The sequence below is a fragment of the Rutidosis leptorrhynchoides genome, chromosome 1, assembly GCF_046630445.1.
Source record: "Rutidosis leptorrhynchoides isolate AG116_Rl617_1_P2 chromosome 1, CSIRO_AGI_Rlap_v1, whole genome shotgun sequence".
NCBI classification, from domain to species: Eukaryota; Viridiplantae; Streptophyta; class Magnoliopsida; order Asterales; family Asteraceae; genus Rutidosis; species Rutidosis leptorrhynchoides.
Window position 1 is genome coordinate 86,748,905 of NC_092333.1, and position 24,184 is coordinate 86,773,088.

General features: G+C 30.7%; 2 protein-coding genes across 2 annotated transcripts; both read left to right on the top strand.

Annotated features, from left to right (window-relative positions):
• Positions 1 to 14,884: 14,884 nt before the first annotated feature.
• LOC139862505 (small ribosomal subunit protein bS6c-like) lies at positions 14,885 to 18,676 on the top strand. The gene is made up of 2 exons (XM_071851121.1): positions 14,885 to 15,426; positions 18,051 to 18,676. The coding sequence occupies exons 1-2, from the start codon at positions 15,079 to 15,081 to the stop codon at positions 18,288 to 18,290; spliced, it is 588 nt and encodes a 195-aa protein (XP_071707222.1). The 5' UTR covers positions 14,885 to 15,078; the 3' UTR covers positions 18,291 to 18,676.
• A 2,725-nt stretch (positions 18,677 to 21,401) lies between these two features.
• LOC139862515 (probable E3 ubiquitin-protein ligase RHA4A) lies at positions 21,402 to 23,253 on the top strand. Its single transcript, XM_071851132.1, has 3 exons — positions 21,402 to 22,167; positions 22,253 to 22,338; positions 22,758 to 23,253. Exons 1-3 carry the CDS (start codon positions 21,928 to 21,930, stop codon positions 23,101 to 23,103), a joined length of 672 nt encoding a protein of 223 aa, XP_071707233.1. The 5' UTR covers positions 21,402 to 21,927; the 3' UTR covers positions 23,104 to 23,253.
• The last annotated feature ends 931 nt before the right edge of the window (positions 23,254 to 24,184 follow it).

Genomic DNA, 24,184 nt, shown 5'->3' on the forward strand with positions numbered 1-24,184 from the left:
AGAAGCTTTAAAAGAAGAAAACGAAAAAGGTGAAATGAGCAAAGGGTTAGAAAAACAACTTGAAGTAAAAGCCGATGGAACCCTGTATTTTGCTGGTAGGATATGGGTACCAAGACATGGTAACCTAAGGCAACTAGTACTAGATGAAGCACACAAAACGAGGTACTCAATTCACCCAGGAAATGGGAAAATGTACCACGATCTCAAGAAGTTCTATTGGTGGCCTAATATGAAGACAGAAATTGCTACTTATGTAAGCAAATGTTTGACGTGTGCAAAGGTTAAAGCTGAGCACCAAAAGCCGTCAGGATTACTGCAACAACCAGAAATTCCGCAGTGGAAATGGGAAAGAATAACCATGGATTTCATTACGAAATTGCCAAGGACTGCAAGTAGTCATGATACTATTTGGGTGATAGTTGATCGTCTAACTAAATCAGCTCACTTCCTACCAATAAAGGAGACAGACAGTATGGAGAAATTAGCACGCCTATATTTGAAGGAAGTAGTTTCTAGGCATGGTGTACCCATCTCCATCATATCTGATCGCGACACCCGATTCACATCACGTTTTTGGCAATCATTACAAAAAGCATTGGGAACTTAATTAGATATGAGCACCGCTTATCACCCACATACAGATGGTCAAAGTGAAAGAACAATACAAACATTGGAAGACATGTTACGGGCATGCGTGATTGACTTTGGAACCAGTTGGGATCGACACTTACCGTTGGCAGAATTTTCATACAATAACAGCTATCATACGAGCATCAACGCAGCACCATTTGAAGCACTTTACGGTAGAAAGTGCAGATCTCCTATCTGTTGGAGTGAAGTAGGAGAAAGACAACTTACTGGACCAGAAATTATTCACGAAACCACCGAAAAGATCATTCAAATACAACAGCGATTGAAAACGGCCATGAGTCGCCAAAAGAGTTATGCTGATGTAAGAAGAAAACCGCTAGAATTTCAAGTGGGCGACAAAGTCATGTTGAAAGTGTCACACTGGAAAGGCGTTGTACGATTCAGTAAACGAGGAAAGCTAAGTCCTAGGTACGTAGGACCCTTTGAAATCACCGAAAGAATTGGAGCAGTTGCTTATCGATTAAAGCTACCGCAAGAACTTAGTAGTGTTCACGACACATTTCACGTGTCAAATTTGAAGAAATGTTTAGCTGAAGAGGATGTCGTAATTCCTCTTGACGAAATACGAATTAATGATAAACTCCATTTTGTCGAAGAAACTGTTGAAATCATGGACCGTGAGGTCAAACAATTAAAACAAAGCAAAATACCGATAGTTAGAGTTCGTTGGAACGCAAGACGAGGACCCGAGTTTACTTGGGAACGTGAAGATCAAATGAAGCAAAAGAATCCACATTTGTTCACTGATATCGCTCATGAAACAGGTACTACTCAAAATTTCGGGACGAAATTTTCTTTAACGGGGAGGTACTGTGATGACCCGAAATTTTTTGACTTATTTAAACCAATTCTCTATACGATTTATTATTTTAACACGTTAAACAAAGTCTGTTAGATTGAGTCTCAAAATTTTAGAACTGTTTCATATATACAATTACCTATGACTACTCTCGACGATTCATGAACAATTATATGTATGTATATATATATATATATACAAGTAAAAACGACTTTCCTACAGTAAAACCCTATTTGCTACAGTAAAAATTACTTTGCTACAGTAAAACACAATTTGCTACAGTAAAACACTATTTGCTACAGTGAAGCCGTATTTTGCTACAGTGCTACAGTAAAAACGAGTTTGCTACAGTAAACACTATTTGCTACAGTGAACACTATTTGCTACAGTAAACCACTATTTGCTACAGTACACTATTTGCTACAGTAAACACTATTTGATGTCGACGAACTAGCAAACAAAAACAAAAAAGGCGGCCATGCGATCGCATGGCAAAAACACTGAAATCTCATGCTACAGTGAAAACGAGTTTGCTACAGTAATTTGCTACAGTAAACACTATTTGCTACAGTAAACACTATTTGCTACAGTAAAACACTATTTGCTACAGTACACTATTTGCTACAGTAACACTATTTGATGTCGACGAACTAGCAAACAAAAACAGAAAAGGCGGCCATGCGATCGCATGGCAAAAACACTGAAATCTCATGCGATCGCATGAGCTACAGTAAATCGAAAAGTACTATAAAAGGTCAGTTTTGCTAGACGAAATTTTTCATAAATTATATCTGTACGTAAATTTTATAATTATAATTATAATTATAATTTTAAGTTTAATAATAATAAAATATATTCGAGGGTATTTTTAATTCGGGTTTTAAACCGTTTTAAAATAAGGAAATATTGGGTATTGTTCGGGGTATTGTTCTTGAATCCAAGACCAACCATACAGTCGTCTACCATCATTACGTCTACGCAATTTGCCTACAATATTGAATCGCAATATTGAACTGTGAGTTATAATCTCCCTTTTTAAATACTTTAAATATTTTTGGGCTGAGAATACATGCAATTTATTTTAAACGCGATAAGACATAAGTACATACTAAATTCTACACTGAGTTAAACCGAAAATCCCTTAGCTTTGGTAACTAGTAGCTGCCAGTACATAGGATATGGACTGGTGGGCGCGAATAATTGTATATGGATCCATAGGGCTTGACATCCCCGTCCGAGCTAGAGCGCTAGCCTTTTAACGGACGTATGTTATTCGAGTTTAAGACACGTTGGTTTGCGTGTATTAAAACGAATGGGGTAATTATCACTATAGCGTTAAGTTTAGTTACCAGGGTGCTCTGTTACGTAGAATCTATTGATAAACTTTTGATGAAATTTTGTGGTCTATCTTTATATATGTTTATGACTCGAGCAATTAAACCTATAACTCACCAACATTCGTGTTGACTTTTTAGCATGTTTTATTCTCAGGTCCTTAGAATGCTTCCGCTGTGATGTGCTTGTTGCCTGCATGGAGTCTCTCATGCTTTGTACAAAGTTTATTGCATTCAAAATAAAACTGCGTTGTGTAATAAATAATTGGACTGTGATGTCAACCTGTAAATTAAAGACTTATGTATTTCGGGGTTTTGCTTATACCTAAGCACTTGCCCACATGTTTATAACTTTCTATGTTTAGAAAGTCACTTATTTTAATGAATGCAATATTTTATCAAAACGTATCATATAGAGGTCAAAACCTCACTGTGGAATCAATGATTAACGTGCCGCGTCAATAGCAATTTTGACGGGTCGTTACATTAGGTTATCATAAATAATCATTTCATAATTTTTAATAGACCACAAGATTTCATAATTCCATTTCCCATAAACATACGTCCCATACATAGAGACAAAAATATCATTCATATGGATTGCACACCTGGTAACCGACATTCACAATATGTATATAAGAATATCCCCATCATTCCGGGATCCTCCTTCGGACATGATATAAATTTCGAAGTACTAAAACATCCGGTACTTTGGATGCGGCTTGTTGGGCCCGATAGATCTATCTTTAGAGTTCGCGTCAATTAGGGTGTATGTTCCCTAATTCTTAGATTACCAGACTATATAGGGGCATATTCGATTTCGATCATTCAACCATATAATGTAATTTCAATTACTTGTGTCTATTTCGTAAAACAGTTATAAAAACAGCGCATGCATTCTCAGTCCCAAAAATGTAAAGAGTAAAAGGGAGCAAATGAAACTCACCATACTGTATTTTGTAGTAAAAATACATATGACCATATTGAACAATGCAGGGTTGGCCTCAGATTCACGAACCTATATCATTTATATATATATATATATATATATATATATATATATATATATATATATATATATATATATATATATATATATATATATATATATATATATATATATATATATATATATATATATATATATATATATATATATTAACACATATAATGATAATCAAATAATTACATCTATTAATTATATAATATTTATGTATTTAGTGTTGTAGTTTATATAGAATTTGTATTACATTGTGTCTATATATTATATTTTAAATTATATACTATATATATTTATTATAAATATATATACAAAAATATGTTAATATGTTTAATTTATAATTATAGGTAATATAAATATATTTTATGTGTAAAATCTTTATTTGTTATAATATAATAATAATAATGAAAAATGATAATTTAAATAAAATGGTAGTTTTAATAATTATTAGAACTTTAATAAAAATGATATTATAAATAAATATGATAATAAAATAATATTACTAATAATAATAATAATAATAATAATAATAATAATAATAATAATAATAATAATAATAATAATAATAATAATAATAATAATAATAATAATAATAATAATAATGCTTATAAAATGATACTATACTAAAATTAATGAAAATAACAATAAATTTTGTTATTTTCATAATAATACTACTAATAATCATCATAGTCATAATAATAACAATAACAATAACAATAATAATCATCATACTTGTAGTAATAACATTTATTAATAATAAACATAACAATAATAACCATAATAATAATAATAAAAATGATAATACTAATAATAAAGAGGCTACCTTAAATGTTTTCCAAAAAGAATGGCAACAACCGAACTTGAACCCATGACCTCCCGCTTAATCAGAAACACTCTAATCACTGAGCTACTCGTTCGTTTCGGTTTTAATAATCACCTTATAATATTTTAACTAAATATCTGTTGTTGGGTAATAAAGGATGTTGCTCTCGGCCCAACAAAGTTTACGGCCCAATTTACAATTCAGATTTCTCATACGGCCCAATTTACAAATCAAATTTCTCAGCCTAACAAATATGTTGTTAATTAAAAAAAATAATTGTGCCATGGCAGGGGATTGAACCCGTGACCTCATTGTAACAGATCAAACGCCCAACCATCTCTTCTGTCTCTCGTTTCTGATTTATACCCGAGATTAATTTTTATAACCTTGCTTTAACTGTTTCTTCTTCCTCATCAAATTGGAACTCGATCAATACTTATAGATTAAATACAATCAACAACTTAAAAGTTTAGATTTAAATACGTAAACGAAACAAGTTTTAACTAATTATGATATCATTGTTTTAAAAGCAAAAAAAATAAAAATAAAAAAAATAAAGCTGCTGAGCAGCGACGGTAACACATAGAAAAAAAAAATTGATTTCGACATTGCAACGTTTTTAGACTTAGAAATCTTCATAAACTATCTTTCAAATCGACAATGGAATACACGAGAATCATCAATTGCATCAGAATCGTAACCTATTACTCGAATTTGTTCATAGAAAATCGTTTGACTTTTTGATATCAAAACTTTGACTCAAAAATTCTCGATCAAAATAAGGAATTGGATAATGAAACTTTGCAGAAAGTTTGGTTAGGAGATTTGTAACATAACTGCAATTTTAGATTTTTAAAAATCATTTGAATTCGATCTTTTGAAAGAAAAAAAAAAGAAGAACACGTACAGGGTGTTTCAAGTAAAAAAAATCAATTTAATTACTAAATATAATTGATACTTGTGATAGAAATTGAATGGCTTATCTTCTCCTCTATATCTGATTATTTGATGTGTGATGGTAAAGCTTGACATACACCCACGAGCATAACAGTAAGCCTGAGAAAAAAAAAAGAAAAAAATATACAGATAATAGATAGATATCACGGGTTTTTATATCTAATTTATATTATATGATTAATTTAATATTAATAACTAATAATTAATAATATAATAAAAATACTAATATAATAATAAATAATAATAATTAAAATGATAATAAAAATGATAATAATAATGATTCTAGTTAATAGAATTTATATTAATATCATTTATTATTTATTATAGATATAGAAATACTAATAATAATGATAATAATAATAATAATAGAAATTCTTATAAAAATAGATATAATAACATATAGTGATATTAATATTATCAATAATGATAATTTCAATGATAATGATAATATTAATAATAATAGTAATAATCTAATATCTTATACATATCTTATTTCATATTTACACTATACTATTATTAATATTGATATTAATATTAATATATTTATTTTAATAATAGTACTGAGAGTACTAACTATATTTTAACTTACTTAATATTATACATTATTAGTTATTTCGTATTTACTGATTACATAATATTTTCGTTTTAGTAGTAACTTATATATTACTTTAAATTTTTCAATTCGATTTAAATGCTTTATTTGTATTATATTAATTTTAATTAATATATGCACTTATAATTATATTTATATATATATACACATTTATTTTCGCACAATTGTTCGTGAATCGCCGGGCACAGTCGAAGGTCAATTGAACACATGAACATCGTTTTAAAATTTCCTAGACTCAACATTACATACTTTGCTTATCGTACCGAAATCATATAAAGATTAAGTTTAAATTTGGTCGGAAATTCCCGGGTCATCACAGTACCTACCCGTTGAAGAAATTTCGTCCCGAAATTTGAGTGAGGTGGTCATGGCTAACAATAAAAATGTTTTCATGACGAATATAAGTTGATAAATAGAGTTTTATCGTCATTGAATAATTTGGATAAAACTATTCGGTTATTCGAAGCGTACGAATGAAGCTATCACAAAAGATTGAAATAGTAAAAGTAAAGATTCATCTTAACTTTCGACAGAGTCAGGGTTGAATTTAGAAAAATAAGGTGCGTCCTAACCTTTGACGTGGTCACGTTTGAATTCCGGAATTCAAGAGATTTAAAGGAAATCTTCAAAATCTAAAAGATTTGATTCTTCGGCGAATAAGGAAATTAAGATCTCGAAAATTAAATACGGTGATCCGCCTCGATTACTCTGTCTGATATTTCCCTTATAAATTAAGCTCTTCCGTTCCCTTATTCTTACCATTTCTATACAATCCACAAATTCAAAAGATTATGAAAATGTTTAATCCAATTCTGATCCTTGTCCTTATCCTCACTATCGCAACAATCATTCTCCTTTTCCAATTACCATCGGAGGAATCTGTTTTCTTCTACTTCGCCCTCGGGATTATAATGTTTTTAATTCTCCCGTGTCATTATGTTGCGATAAACATTGATATACACAGTTTGTAATTCCTGTGTTTGTGATCGGCTTTATATTTTCCTTTATTTTTCGGAGCTCCATGTTCTTGTTTTCTCTTCCCGACTCCAAGTCAAGCGAACAATGATCCAGAATTCGTAGATATAGAGTTTCAAATAATTATAATGTTCTAAGCATGGTGGAACGTGATAGCACGATTTGATTTTCAAATTTATCAAAATTACAAAAGATAGAACTATCAAGAATATATTCTTCTTGATATGTTCGGAGGTTATGTAGAAGGAAAGAGTTATGTAACATGACACATGATGACATTTTGGTCTGTGAATCATCACGTTTCATTAGAAACTCAGCATGACTTACTGTAATATAATCACGTTGATCAAGTGTCATTATATTATACTAACTCATGCATCAGTTCCCAACATTACTTCAATAACATTCATATTTTAAGCTCGAAAGTTTACAGAATATAGAAACGAACAGTTTCTATATGATGTAATACTGATAGCATGAAGAGATTAATGATTTCAGATAAAAATAGCTATAAAAATATCTCCAGAAATATGGAGGATATTTATAATGAAAGATACGATAATATCTCGGAATATCTAAGATCAGAGGATGATAGAAACTATTGTCTGCAAGAGTAAGGAGCAAGATATTCACTAAAGACTTTAGCAGACATTGAATCATTTGGATTCTTTGAAGTCAAACTTATTCTTTGTGATTTGTCCACGACTTTCTTCATAGTTTCGCATAATCTGCTTTTCGGTACTAAATTTTCTATTGAATGTTTAAAATATAATGATACACAGGAAGCACGAAGAGGTATATAATTTCGGATGAGAATATTTATGAAAATATCTCCAGAAATATCGAAGATATTGATGATGATATTTTGGAATTTCTAAGTTCGATGGTTGATGGAGAAAGATTTTTCCGCAAGATTTTAACATGACTTCGGAGCAAGATATTCTCTAAAGATTTCATCGGATTCAGAATTACCTGGATTCTTTGAATATATGGTATGGTCTTTGTATTTGTCCTTGGTCCCCTTCATGGTTAACTCTTATCCGTTTTCCAGTTCCAACGTTTCTGAGCTTTTCCAACATATTATTCTTTATCATCAAACTTCCGACGACTAAGGTCATTTACGATTGCCTTCAGTTTCTGCTGCTTCATTCAGCTCTTTCAACATTCAGAGTATCGATTCGTAAATTGGGCGCCTTTTCAAAATTTCAGAATGGAAGGTCATAATTCTAAGAGATAAATGTCATACATATAACTATTGAATTAAATATGCTGTGAGTTTCAAAGTACTGATTGCTGATTCCCGGTAATTGGTATGGCAGTTCTCGTTACCAGATGCGGATGAGTATATGATAGGGTTTCAATGAATAAATATAATAATTTGTCAGAGAGATTTAAGCCAAGAAACAACGAGGTTGCTGGTACGTCTGCTGGTAATATGGTGGAATATAAAAGAATTCTCCGATATCAAAAGGGTAATCGTATATATATCAGGATTATAGTAAGGTTACTTCGAATGAAAAGTCGAAGTTGAATTGCTGGAGTTGTGACAAAATTGGCTACTTTGAAAAGGGATCGCAAAATTATTTTTGCTAATAAATGTCAAAGGATCTGACGCGGCTACGTGTTAAAATTTTACTCAGTTGCCGAGAGTTTCTCAGGTGCATAACTATATGCATAAATCTTTTCTTCCGTAGATGAAGTGCGGTTGATTCATCCTATCGATTGAGGTGTTTTCAAGAATTATGAAAGGTTTGAACGCAGATTGTAATAGTCAAGATACTAATGAAGTTTAGAATGAAATCAAGTGGCAAACTTGAAGAATTGTTTAGTTTCATATGTTATAATCAATATTTTAATTCATTTTAATTGTCTAATGTTATTAGTCCACAGTCGATAGTCCACAGTCGACAGTCTAATAATTCATATATAGTTTAATATAATATTCGAATTAATTAATACGTGTCGTGACCCATATACGTCTCAGACTCAATCACAACTCAAAGTATATATATTATTATAGAATCAACCTCAACCCTGTATAGAGAACTCGATCATTACTGCATATAGAGTATCTATGGTGATTCCAAATAATATATATAGATGCGTCGATATGATATGTCAAAACCTTGTATACGTGTCCCGGTATTTAAAGTGGGTAAAATAAATAGCAGAAATTAAATAACGATAAATAAAGTGCGTAAAGTAAATAACAGAAATTAAATAACAATAAATAAAATTGCGAGAATTAAATTGCGATAATTAAATTGCGATAAATAAAATGTAATACGGAATTAACAGTTAGCTAGGAATAGTTAGCTAGGATTTTGTTAGCGTGGATTCTTAACAAAATTTCATATTGTTAATTAGTCTGTTTCTAATCAATTTTTATTGTGTCCATTTTTCTTCATTATGCCACTTGTTGGATTCTGATATGTCAAAATCCTAATAGGAAATTGAATTTGAATGAAAATAGTTATTCTTTGGTGAACGGATACGTATATCGGTGGATGTAAGTTAGGATAGTATATGACTGCTGAAACAGATTCGAAGAACGTACGATGTAACTTATTAATGTGAAATTTAAATATTCCTCGGGTATTACCTACCCGTTAAAATATTTTCACCATTAATAGTTTGTACAAGAGAATTTTTAATTACAATCTTTATGAAAACATATATACATATATATTTTCTTCAGATGTATACATGGATTTAATGAGTTAATATGATATTAAACTCATTTGCTTTTCGGTTGGAACTAGAATAAATAATCTCTAAAACTTTAGAGATTACATATTCGCCATGTCGAATGAAGATAAATAAGGTAGAATGATACGTAAAACGAAGATCATACTCAAAGTACAGATGATGATATTGAAGCATGGATTGTTGATGGTACCGGTGCTGTTATTGTTGGTACTGTTGGTGCCGGTGATGTTGCTGAAGCTGGTACATTTTGCACCATATTCTCCGAATTGATTATTCAAGTGCGAAGTTCGTTGACTTATTACTCCAGGATGATTGTCGGTCGGAACGAGCGGATGAATAAGATCTAAAATTATGGATAGAATATAATCGTTGTGGGATATCCGGGCAATGAGGGTGAATATGGTGTTTCGAATAGATTCTCCGGTAAGTGCTTCAGGTTCTTCACTAAGAGGTGAATTCGGTTGGTGGAAAGGATCGCTTGCTTCTCGTCTCCTTCGGTTAAGTCGACTACGAACCCATCAGATGAATTGAATGATTCATTCTGGTGACACTGCTTTCGGAGCTTAGGTGAAACTCCATATCAAAATAGCTGTCAGAAATCTGAGGAATTCGAACTGGTTGAGGGATTCATCTAGTACGATCAGATCAAGGATTTTCGATAAGAAATAGATTATAGGATGTAGATTAGTACCCTGCAATACATAGTTCACATATGCATATATAATACTAAAATCCCATAAGTTACGAAGGAATCTACGGAATCTGTCAGGCAAAGGTAACAATAACAGATACGCTAAGATATGAATTTATCTATACACTGTCTATGCAATAGAGACAGTAGGACGTGTCTAGACTTTAAGGATGATAAGCAAGCGATTCTCTAAGAATGATAAGCAGATAATTTCCTAAGGATGATAAGCAGATGATTTCCGACACGAAATGATAAGCAAAACTTTTGACATGCAGACACGGTCGAAGTCCAGACTCACTAATGCATCCTAACAACTTATCAGTTAGACACACTAATGCAGACATGGTTCACTAAGACCACCGCTCTGATACCAACTGAAAGGACCCATCCTAATCCATCCGGATGAAATCCGTATCGATTATAAATGATTCACAATAGTTGATTACATCGCGAGGTATTTGACCTCTATATGATACATTTTACAAATATTGCATTCGTTTTTGAAAAGACAATATTTTATTACATCGAAAGTTGACGGCATGCCCACCATTTCATAATATATATAATTATAATTGACTTAATATTAATCTTGATGAACTCAACGACTCGAATGCAACGTCTTTTGAAATATGTCATGAATGACTCCAAGTAATATCTTTAAAATGAGCAATTGCACAGCGGAAGACTTCTTTCATACCTGAGAATAAACATGCTTTCAAGTGTCAACCAAAAGGTTGGTGAGTTCATTAGGTTATCATAAATAATCATTTCATAATTTTTAATAGACCACAAGATTTCATAATTCCATTTCCCATAAACATACGTCCCATACATAGAGACAAAAATATCATTCATATGGATTGCACACCTGGTAACCGACATTCACAATATGTATATAAGAATATCCCCATCATTCCGGGATCCTCCTTCGGACATGATATAAATTTCGAAGTACTAAAACATCCGGTACTTTGGATGGGGATTGTTGGGCCCGATAGATCTATCTTTAGAGTTCGCGTCAATTAGGGTGTCTGTTCCCTAATTCTTAGATTACCAGACTATATAGGGGCATATTCGATTTCGATCATTCAACCATATAATGTAATTTCAATTACTTGTGTCTATTTCGTAAAACAGTTATAAAAACAGCGCATGTATTCTCAGTCCCAAAAATGTAAAGAGTAAAAGGGAGCAAATGAAACTCACCATACTGTATTTTGTAGTAAAAATACATATGACCATATTGAACAATGCAGGGTTGGCCTCAGATTCACGAACCTATATCATTTATATATATATATATATATATATATATATATATATATATATATATATATATATATATATATATATATATATATATATATATATATTAACACATATAATGATAATCAAATAATTACATCTATTAATTATATAATATTTATGTATTTAGTGTTGTAGTTTATATAGAATTTGTATTACATTGTGTATATATATATTATATTTTAAATTATATAATATATATATTTATTATAAATATATATACAAAAATATGTTAATATGTTTAATTTATAATTATAGGTAATATAAATATATTTTATGTGTAAAATCTTTATTTGTTATAATATAATAATAATAATGAAAAATGATAATTTTAATAAAATTGTAGTTTTAATAATTATTAGAACTTTAATAAAAATGATATTATAAATAAATATGATAATAAAATAATAATAATAATAATAATAATAATAATAATAATAATAATAATAATAATAATAATAATAATAATAATAATAATAATACTATACTAATATTAATGAAAATAACAATAAATTTTGTTATTTTCATAATAATACTACTAATAATCATCATAGTCATAATAATAACAATAACAATAACAATAATAATCATCATACTTGTAGTAATAATATTTATTAATAATAAACATAACAATAATAACCATAATAATAATAATAAAAATGATAATACTAATAATAAAGAGGCTACCTTAAATGTTTTCCAAAAAGAATGGCAACAACCGAACTTGAACCCATGACCTCCCGCTTAACCAGAAACACTCTAATCACTGAGCTACTCGTTCGTTTCGGTTTTAATAATCACCTTATAATATTTTAACTAAATTTCTGTTGTTGGGTAATAAAGGATGTATCTCTCGGCCCAACAAAGTTTATGGCCCAATTTACAATTCAGATTTCTCATACGGCCCAATTTACAAATCAAATTTCTCAGCCCAACAAATATGTTGTTAATTAAAAAAAATAATTGTGCCATGGCAGGGGATTGAACCCGTGACCTCATTGTAACAGATCAAATGCCCAACCATCTCTTCTGTCTCTCGTTCTGATTTATACCCGAGATTAATTTTTATAACCTTGCTTTAACTGTTTCTTCTTCCTCATCAAATTGGAACTCGATCAATACTTATAGATTAAATACAATCAACAACTTAAAAGTTTAGATTTAAATACGTAAACGAAACAAGTTTTAACTAATTATGATATCATTGTTTTAAAAGCAAAAAAAAAAAAAATTAAAAAAAAAATAAAGCTGCTGAGCAGCGACGGTAACACATAGAAAAAAAAAATTGATTTCGACGTTGCAACGTTTTTAGACTTAGAAATCTTCATAAACTATCTTTCAAATCGACAATGGAATACACGAGAATCATCAATTGCATCAGAATCGTAACCTATTACTCGAATTTGTTCATAGAAAATCGTTTTACTTTTTGATATCAAAACTTTGACTCAAAAATTCTCGATCAAAATAAGGAATTGGATAATGAAACTTTGCAGAAAGTTTGGTTAGGAGATTTGTAACATAACTGCAATTTTAGATTTTTAAAAATCGTTTGAATTCGATCTTTTGAAAAAAAAAGAAGAACACGTACAGGGTGTTTCAAGTAAAAAAAAATCAATTTAATTACTAAATATAATTGATACTTGTGATAGAAATCGAATGGCTTATCTTCTCCTCTATATCTGATTATTTGATGTGTGATGGTAAAGCTCGACATACACCCACGAGCATAACAGTAAGCCAGAGAAAAAAAAAAGAAAAAAATATATACAGATAATAGATAGATATCACGGGTTTTTATATCTAATTTATATTATATGATTAATTTAATATTAATAACTAATAATTAATAATATAATAAAAATACTAATATAATAATAAATAATAATAATTAAAATGATAATAAAAATGATAATAATAATGATTCTAGTTAATAGAATTTATATTAATATCATTTATTATTTATTATAGAAATAGAAATACTAATAATAATGATAATAATAATAATAATAGAAATTCTTATAAAAATAGATATAATAACATATAGTGATATTAATATTATCAATAATGATAATTTCAATGATAATGATAATATTAATAATAATAGTAATAATCTAATATCTTATACATATCTTATTTCATATTTACACTATACTATTATTAATATTGATATTAATATTAATATATTTATTTTAATAATAGTACTGAGAGTACTAACTATATTTTAACTTACTTAATATTATACATTATTAGTTATTTCGTATTTACTGATTACATAATATTTTCGTTTTAGTAGTAACTTATACATTACTTTAAATTTTTCAATTCGATTTAAATGCTTTATTTGTATTATATTAATTTTAATTAATATATGCACTTATAATTATATTTATATATATACACATTTATTTTCGCACAATTGTTCGTGAATCGCCGGGCACAGTCGAAGGTCAATTGAACACATGAACATCGTTTTAAAATTTCCTAGACTCAACATTACATACTTTGCTTATCGTACCGAAATCATATAAAGATTAAGTTTAAATTTGGTCGAAAATTCCCGGGTCATCACACTCCTGATTGGTTATTATTATTATTTTTTTTATTTTAATTTAATTATTTTCTCTCTTTATACTCAACATCCAATTATATTTTGTTTCATCATCACAACATTATCGATCAACACTCAAACCCATACCATAACTTCACATTTCTAACCCCCACCGTCACATCACCCAAAACAAACCCACACCACAAATTCACACTCATTACCGTAACGAATAGTCTAACTATGATTGTAGGATCTTTTCAATCAGACTCAAGTCTGAATCATTTGTAATAGTACTAGATCTTTTGATCTTTTAAATTTAATTTTCTGTTTTTCGAAACAAAAATCTAAAAAGAAAGAAAACTATACCGATAAAAGCCCCTAGTACGTAAAAAAAAAAAACTATACCGATAAAAGCCCCTAGTTCGTAAAAAAAAAAAAAAAAACTATACCGATAAAAGCCCCTAGTTCGTGGGTCATAATTGACCCAAACGGGTCGGTCTCGATGAAACTTCAATAATTACCCGGATAAATTACCATCACTTCCGTTTGTAAAATAAACCCAGAAATCACCCCAGCCCTTATCCACTCCCTATCATCTCTTCACAATAACAGTTTCTCAATCCTCATTTCATCAAAAATCAATCCATACTATTCACACCACCTTAAAAAAATGACATCATCATCATCATCTTCTTTACTCACATCATCACCCTTACTTCGAACCCTATCTCCATTTCCAAGCAACAAAATCCCAACTTCAATTCACTTCCACCATCAAATTTCAAGAACCCCATTATCAATCAAAGCCCAAACCCTTGATTTCTCAGGTACATTCTTTGAAGGAGGGTTAGGAGGTGATGATGACATCAGCAATTCATCCGGGTCGGTTGCTACTGCTATTGAAGAGAAAGAGGAGCTCCAATCCCCACCCGGTTTGAAACAGTATGAAACCATGGCTGTTTTGAGACCTGATATGTCTGAAGATGAAAGACTCTCTCATACCCAGAAATATGAAGAGGTATGTATGCATTACTGTATTACTTATTTGTAATAATTTTGTAATCATAGTTTTATGTAATGTATGTGCATTATGTATGTCAAGTTTTAGAGTTAATAGTATATCTCTTCTATCAAAAGTACACATTTTGATAATTGCTAATGTGAATTGGGTGAAATTTATCTGCTTTTACTGTTTTGGATAATTTAGGGATACAATTTTTATAATGATAACTTTAAAACTATAATTATATGTTTTCATAGATATGGATAGAGTTACTAAAGACTGGTTAAAAATCATACTATTATGAAGTGGAGGGGAAAACTAAGAAAAATTATCTTTCAAGCTGGATGCTTGTTTTTTGATAATTAAAGATGAAAGAGTTACAAAAGACAGGTTAAAATGCTTATAGAGTCTTAGATTTGATGATCCTTTGTGTAGTTTTAAGTAGAAAGCGGGGCGTGCAAAATTGTGAAAACTTCTTTGAGTTAGGCATCTATCTCTGCATTCAGTTGAATGACAAAATGTCGTGTTAGGTGGGACGTGGGTAACAGGTCAAAACACGTAATATACTGTATGGGTTGGGTCAATTTGACCCGAAACACTTATTTAGTCCAAGTTGTCTTTTTACGTGTAAATAGTCGGTGTGCTCAATGTGATTCTGTTAACTGTATCACGCAACAGTTTTCTACTTTCTTGATTAAAATGAATTTTGATGTTGTATATACTTTAAATAAGTGATGGGCAACTTTCAACTCGTTCAACCCATTACCTTTCCTAGATTTTTCCATGTAAATTCAGTTAATCCATGATAGATATAGATATACCCAAATCAACAATACAATAAATGTCAAAATTGTCACCTTGAGGTTGTATGTAAAAAGTTGTTAGACTTTATTTATATAAGATATGTTTTGCTCATCGTTGTAAAAATCCCCAATTACTCCTTTTAAAGAACATGCCGAATTTAATCAATTGGTCAACGTCGATGAATGGTCAAAATCGGATTTGTCGGTCAAAGTCGGATTTATTCGGTCAAAATTGGTCAATGTTTTAATATGAATTTTAATAAACTAGCATTTTAGAGTTTTTGAACAAATGAACGATTATGTTTATGTTTCTAGACAATTATGTTAAAGTTTGTTTGTGTTTATGATTTTTTTTCTATATTTATAATTTTAAAAGTTTTTAGTTAAATGTATAAAAAGTCCATTCCGGGTTATCCTTGATTAATCCCCGAGCTGTCGATTAGTCCCTCCAAAGTCCAGACCGAGTCTCGAGTAGTGAGTTTTGCAACCTTGGTTTTGCTCTTTCTCATTGGTGCTTGTGAGACTTTGGTTGACTTCCAACCTGTTTGTCCTGCTCAGAGTGTTTATCCAGTCACGTTTTTTATTTTTATTTTTAAATAAGCTTCTAATTTAACCCATTTGACCCATTCAAGATAGAATATGACCCTAATCGAGCAAACACACAAGCAAAAATGGTGGAAAAGTCTACTGTTTGAAAGAGAGTAAAACAACCCGAAATCCCAAGAGCTAAGCATATCTTTTATAGCTGCTTTATCTGCCTGAAGTCGTGCAAACGTCTCTAACTTAAACTGATTCTGCCTATTCGATAAATGATTATACGTCACGACAAGGTCCAGTTTGGTGGAAGTACACATAGTCATTAATAAATATATATAACTGAGGACCTAGTTTAACAGAAATATCCAGACTGTGAGGCCTTCTTTTCTTGAAAACTATGGATCACTTTAATTATGTTTCTGTTTCAACGTACTTTATATAAAATTGCTTTACGTTGATAAGTATCGAGAAATATGAGGCGTAAAGTTTTAGAACTAAAGGAGTGTAAAGCAAACCATTTGCTAGTGTGGTTTCTTCTGTATACTGATTAACATATATAACCCATGTTCTTCCCCATTGACTTTTTGACTAAGATTAATAATTATAATTATAATTATAATTATAATTGTGAAGACACAAAAAGAAGTTAACACCAATTGATAAAAAGAAACGCAGCTATTTGTCACCGTATGTCTCGTTTTCTTTAATATTTGAACTAAATATACGACACAAAATGGAAACCTAGGAACTTTCTGTAAATGAATAATCACTTGAACAAGAGTTTAGTAAATCTCACTCACTCATATTTGTCTTTGCTGACATCATCAGTAGAACAATTCAATTCAAACATTTCCAAACCACCTAAGATTTATGTAATTGGATCTCACAAAAAAAAAGGCTTTTGTTTTTAGTTCTTTCCTTCTGTTGTCTGTTTTCGCACACCACTTCTTTTTTCACCTTTTTTAAAAATTAAATATTACTTTTTATGCATATGACATGGAATTCCTTACATAGTCCCCTTGGTTTGTTGGTATGACACACATCTGAGTCAATAACACAACATGAGGACGATGATTCTATTGACTTGCCACCTTTTTTCATTACACGTCTTCACTTCATTTAGACCATAAACATCAACTTTAAAATTATTATAAATCAATTAGGTTTTACTTTAAAAGTTTAGTGCTTTCTGATGTATTGGCATATAAAGTAAAGTGGGTATAGCAAATCTTGAATTATTAATTTCATTTAGTGGTTAAATTAGTTAATTAATTAATCATATTGTACCTTTTTTAACAGTTGCTTGTTGCTGGAGGTGGCATGTATGTGGAGGTATTCAATAGGGGTGTTATCCCTCTTGCTTACAGTATCAAGAAAAAAAACAAAGCTGGTGAGACTAATACTTATTTAGACGGTATCTATCTCTTGTTTACTTATTTCACAAAACCCGAATCTTTGGAGGTTTTGGAGAGGACTTTGAACATGGATGATGATGTCATCAGATCATCAACCTTCGTAATAAGGAAAAGGAAGTTTTAGTTCTATAAATCTTCGGTTTTGGCTTTGAGAAAGGCAAAATAGGAAGAGTTATAGTACTCTTATTGTTTGAGTTGAAAGTTTTAGTTATATAAGTACCAAGTTGTAGAAATGTCACTTACATTGTTTTGCATTGTTGTTCTTGTGTATTTGGCTTTTTTGGGCTAATTATGTTAAGAGTATCTCATGTAATCAGACGTTCTTTTCGCTACAAATGCAAAAAGCCCGTGATAGCATGGAATTTCTAAGATATTGAACTGCAGTTTCCGCTGTTAAAAACAGTGGTACATCAATGGTAGGCGCAAACCTTTTTACTATTGTCTAAATAAACTTGTAATCAAATTGTCATTTAATTTGTTTGTCTATCTGAAAGAAGTCTTGTTGGGTAAGATACTAAGGGCATGTTTACTTTTCATGATCTGTTTCTCTTAATTCTGTAAGTAAAATTGATGTTTTCTTTGTCACTTGATCCAAATGGTCTATTTTAGAAGATATAGAATCAGACATTCTTCTACTCTTCTCCAAACAAATGCATATGAAAACAATACTTAATATAATATAAAGACATTCTTCTACTCTTCTCCAAACAAATGCATATGAAAACAATACTTAATATAATATAAAAGTAAACAGCCCCTAATTTTCCATGTGAAAGAGCACTCATTACCTATAAACTAATTATACACTCAGACTACAAAAAGGATATTAAATAAATAGACCCATCCACCCATGCCAATGAGACTATACAAGTTCCGAAACAGTTTATGTTTATATTAAAGCATTGGTTTATAGCCACACATTGTTGTTGAACTTTATAATTCTTTTTGGGTTTTATAGATATAGTCAGAGACCAGTCAATTACAACTCAATTCTGGGCAGTGGGCACTTCTTTTTCACATTCTTTGGATTTAGCTCGTCGACGTGCTTTAGCAGTCACATGAAATTCAAATTCAATACTTGTAATGCTTAAGTTTGTTTCATATACTAAAACAAACTTCAAATTATGTAAACTTATGACAAATGAAAAGGTGAATGCACTTGGTAATAAACTAATGAAATAAGTATTGATTGTTTAGAATCTTTAAATTTAATGGGTGGCCCAATTTGATACCCCAGTACTGTTTGAGAGAGACATAACTTACATTCATGTCATACTTCCTCTATAAACTGTTTTATATTGTTCTCATGTTAATCATGAAAGTCATCTTATTACCTTTAAATTAGTGTATGTTATTTTTATATATATAAGTATAAGAGTCTATCATTTTCTAAAACCAATTGGTGATAGAGGAACTTTCCCTTTGACTTATATGCATATATTTGTTTTTGTCCATGACTGATGTGAGATAACTTCCCAACACGCCCCCTCACATCGAGGCGTGAAACGGTTGTAGAGATGGCGGCAAGAAGAAGGCCTGACTCAATCTCTTTGTAGCGACGGCGGCACACTCATGGGGGCCTGACTCGGACTCGCTGTAGAACAAACCGTCCACCTATGCTCTGATACCATGAAAGAATTGATAAATCGTATAGTCCAACAATATGTACAACATATAAGTCCAAGAGTCAATCCTTTTCTAAAACCAATTGGTGATAGAGGGACTTCCCCTTTAACTTATATGCATACATTTGTTTTTGTCCATGACTGATGTGGGATAACTTCCCAACATTATATAATATTATAATTTTGCTTATCTTTAGGCATGCAGTTGCTAGGGGTGTGCACCATTTAGTTTCAAATCGAATAAAACCAAATATCGAATCGAATCCAAAAAAAATAAAAATAAAAAAAATAAATAAATAAACCGGATTTTTTAAACGGTTTTCGGATCGATCAAAACCGAAACCGGATTCATAATTCGGTTTTCGGTTTGATGTTCGGTTTTGCAAATTTCAAATTCGATTAACCGAAAACCGAATTCAAATTAATAACATATTAAAATATATTTGTATTTATAATATTTATATTTATATTATATTTGATGTATTATTTTACTTTTATTAAACAATAAACATGTTATATACACTCTATACTTAAACTAATTTCACAACCGTTAATTCTAATTTATATGTAAGTAATTATGCTGGTTATGATTTTTATTTTTAGTAATTTTCGGTTTTAACCGAAACCAAACCGAAATCAAATTTGGTTTATGGTTCGGTTTTGGTTTTGATATTTAAATTTGATTTCGGTTCGGTTTTCGGTTTTGATTTTAGAAGTTTCAAAACCGAATAAACCGTAAAATCAAAAATCGAACCGATGAACACCCCTAGTTGCATCCCTTAAACCTGGCTTATTAAAGTTTCAGAAACAAATTATGTGTTAAGTATGCTTGTTTTTGTTGAGAAAAGTATGTACGCGACAACCTAATCCTACTTTGTTTGAAAACTAGAATTAAAACAGTTGAAACACATACTTCTAACACGATACGAATCAAATCAAACATTTTAGTCTGAAATCTCCAAATTGTAAGTTGACCAAGTATTTGCCATATGCTACTACATTTTACATCTATTTGGTAAACTCCACAGTTAATTTATATAAGAAGTACTACTTAAATCTGACATGAAATTATGGGTATAAAATATTTGTCCAAGCAACACAAATCATACCCAAAATGCAAAATTAAATACCAACCCAAGATCAAACATTTGCTTGTGAAATAAGCATGAATTAAAGATAGTGCACCAACATGAATGTGGGTCTTAATCTTTTCAGTGCCATAATATATGAGCATTTCCATTCTCAATTTTTTTTATATATATAATAAATATTAGATGGTCCCTTTGGTTTTTGGTGCCATGTTATATTAGCTTGTAAACATGGTAGTAAATAAATATAATGTTTCCATTGATGAATTGTTTCTTCATGCCTAAAGCTATTCCTTACAGTGATCATATTCTACATCTTTTGTTTGCTTTTTTTCTTTGTCCCTTTCATATAATCCCTATCAAACATGTTCCACTAATACTTGAATACATAGACCCCATTCATTGGTAACTCACTTAATTAAGAAATCCACTAAGGTCACTAGCTATTAAGTTATTTCATATATATAACTATACTAGGGTCTGCTAATTCTTGACATATGAAATCAGTTGGTTTTTAAGTAAACAACACTCTTTCTCTCTCTCAAAAGATTCCAACTTCCACTGTTTCATATAACTGCATTTGTGGACTTGTGTCGATACTCAATCAAGAAAGTTGACATCCACAAGAATTCTTACTTTTCAAGCATAGAAACCGAACAACTTATAGGATAACTCGGATGTTGTGTTTAGAAACAGAATCCATATAATACCCACCTTTTTTTCCACCAAAAGATTCTAACTTTCACTCAGTTTATAACTTGCTTTCATTCATTTGAGTTCTTACTCAATTAAGAAGCATTTATGTTTCGTGTTGAAAATTAATTAACACGTACAAGTATCTTATTCCTTTCTTATATAAACTTCGAGAAGTTGGACGAAAGCACAAACCATATAACACACATTCTCTCTGTCTCAAAAGATTCTAACTTGATTTGAACATTTGTATCCACACACTTGTATTCTCACTTAATCGAGAAATCAAGAAGAACCGACACTATCGTTTCTAAAATAGTAACCAAAGATCTGTATTTGCACTCGCGCCGTATAAATGGGGTACCTTCAATCAACAAGTACAAGTAGTGGTGTTAGCTCTCACTTGTATTCACAAGCACTTCAAATGAAATTATACCAAGCCTTCATATTTTCCATCCCAATACTCTTTTCTGTAATATTATTTCTATTGTTTTACTTGTTCTACCTCAAAAGGACTTTTAGAAGCATTAATACTCCATCTTCTGCATCTGTACTACATTCAACAACATCAGTAAATTCAACTCTGCCTCAATATGTATGTATAAAACTCTATATATCTTCTCTTATATATATATCTCTCCCTCAAATATTTATTCTTTTGGTGTCTATTTTTCTTACAGAGCGAAATGGACGGGTTGAGGATAAACCTTGAAGACAAGCTTACTGTGATCTTGTTTGATGAAGATTTATATGCAAAGGATTTAATGTAAGGATACAAATACAACTTCTCATATCTCAACTCTTATCTAGTTTCACAGTTTGAATAACTGTACTTTTTTAACTTAATAACTGTACTTTTTTTTAACTTATTTTTGGAGCAAAAATTTGTAGAAAGTTACTTATTTTTAACAAATGTAGCATTTCAATGCATTTTAAGATAAAAAGTCAAAGTACTAGGTGAAAAAGGTCAATCATCCATAAAATTATGAGTGATCCGTACACCACCTAAATTTATTCGTACACCACTAAAACTGCTTAATTGTTATGCATTAAAACTCTATAATGCACGTTTAAGGTGTATGGAAATTTTTAGTGGTGTACAGTTCATCACCGCTCTTTGTATCTGAATAAAATATGAAAAAAATCATCAAATTTAATGGAACTCTATGAAAATTCAATGTTTAGGTGTTGTGTTTGTTTGGGAGAATTTGAGATGAATGAGAAGCTACACCAAATACCATCATGCCAACACATGTTCCATGGTGAATGCATACGAAACTGGCTACATTCGAACATTACATGTCCCCTCTGCAGATGCTCTGTTGTCAACACAACCAAAGACGATCACCACGAGCCGCCAATGATTCATGAACCATCCGCTGTTGTCAACACGAATTTGAACTCGCAAGGGGTTCCTTCAGAACACAGTGTGGTTATATTCGAAGGGTCATCTAGTTCAAGTATGGACATCAAGTGTTCAATTCCAACTGAAGATTCTGTTGTTGTTAATATTCATATCAATGATTCTTAAGTTTACATGAAATTTATTTTGCTCAGAAAGTAGAAATCTAGACTAAATGATGAGTACATGAAAATCAAATGTTGTACCAAGTGTTATCCAAGCTGTACTTAAAAGATGATTCTTGACATTTGGTAATAACTAATGTCATCTTCTTGCAAATTGGCATAATGTATCATCTATTTTCACAATTTAATTGTATCTGTTTAGCTAAATTTATTAAAATGTCACATAAACAATAATCATAATATCAGCCATATTAAGGCAAATGAGTAATTATTGCCATGTAGACAACTTTAATAAGTAGAAACAATTCATAAAACAACCAACAAATAGTACTCAAGTCAATTTAACATAGCATAGGCTCTTTCTTTCAATCATCCATTATCCATATCAAAGTATCCTATGGAGCTTTCAAGTTGTAGGAGAAGGTATGTGATCAGATGCACTTATACAACATACAAACTCTGATCACCAAGCTCGCGATTTTTTAATTTCAGCACATTCTAAAGCTACAAGCCAAAGACTTGATTGCCTATGGAGGAAGAAAGTTGCAGCTTGCTTCCACAACTCATTTTCTCCAAATTTTGGCTCCACCACATCCTAATTCGTTTCACGCTTCTACGGAACACCCATTATTGATAGGATGTGGAATAAAAGTAAGCTTTAGGTTGGTTATGGGTCGATCAAGTAAAACACACAATGCTGAATGGTCCGACGTGTTTGTTTGTAACTCTTAATATCAGAGAAATTTCTGTTGAACCAAAATACTATTTTAGTGATAACTGGAAATTTTTTATTGAATTGCTATGTCCCTTTGCTAAACGCAAGCATTCGCGCATTATTGTCATAAAGCTTCTTTTTGGAGCGTCGGTATATTTTCAATGGCAAGAAAGGAATAGTAGGCTCTACAATTCTAGATCGAGATCCTCTAATCAAGTGTTTAATGCTATCTATACAACGGTTCGACTAAAGCTTATGTCGCTTAAATGAAAGAATTCGGCTTCGGTGAGAAGATTGAAGGAAAATTGGAAGATCCCTTAATGTCTAGTTTGTTTAGGGGTTTGGTGCTTTAGCTTTTCATTTAATATCG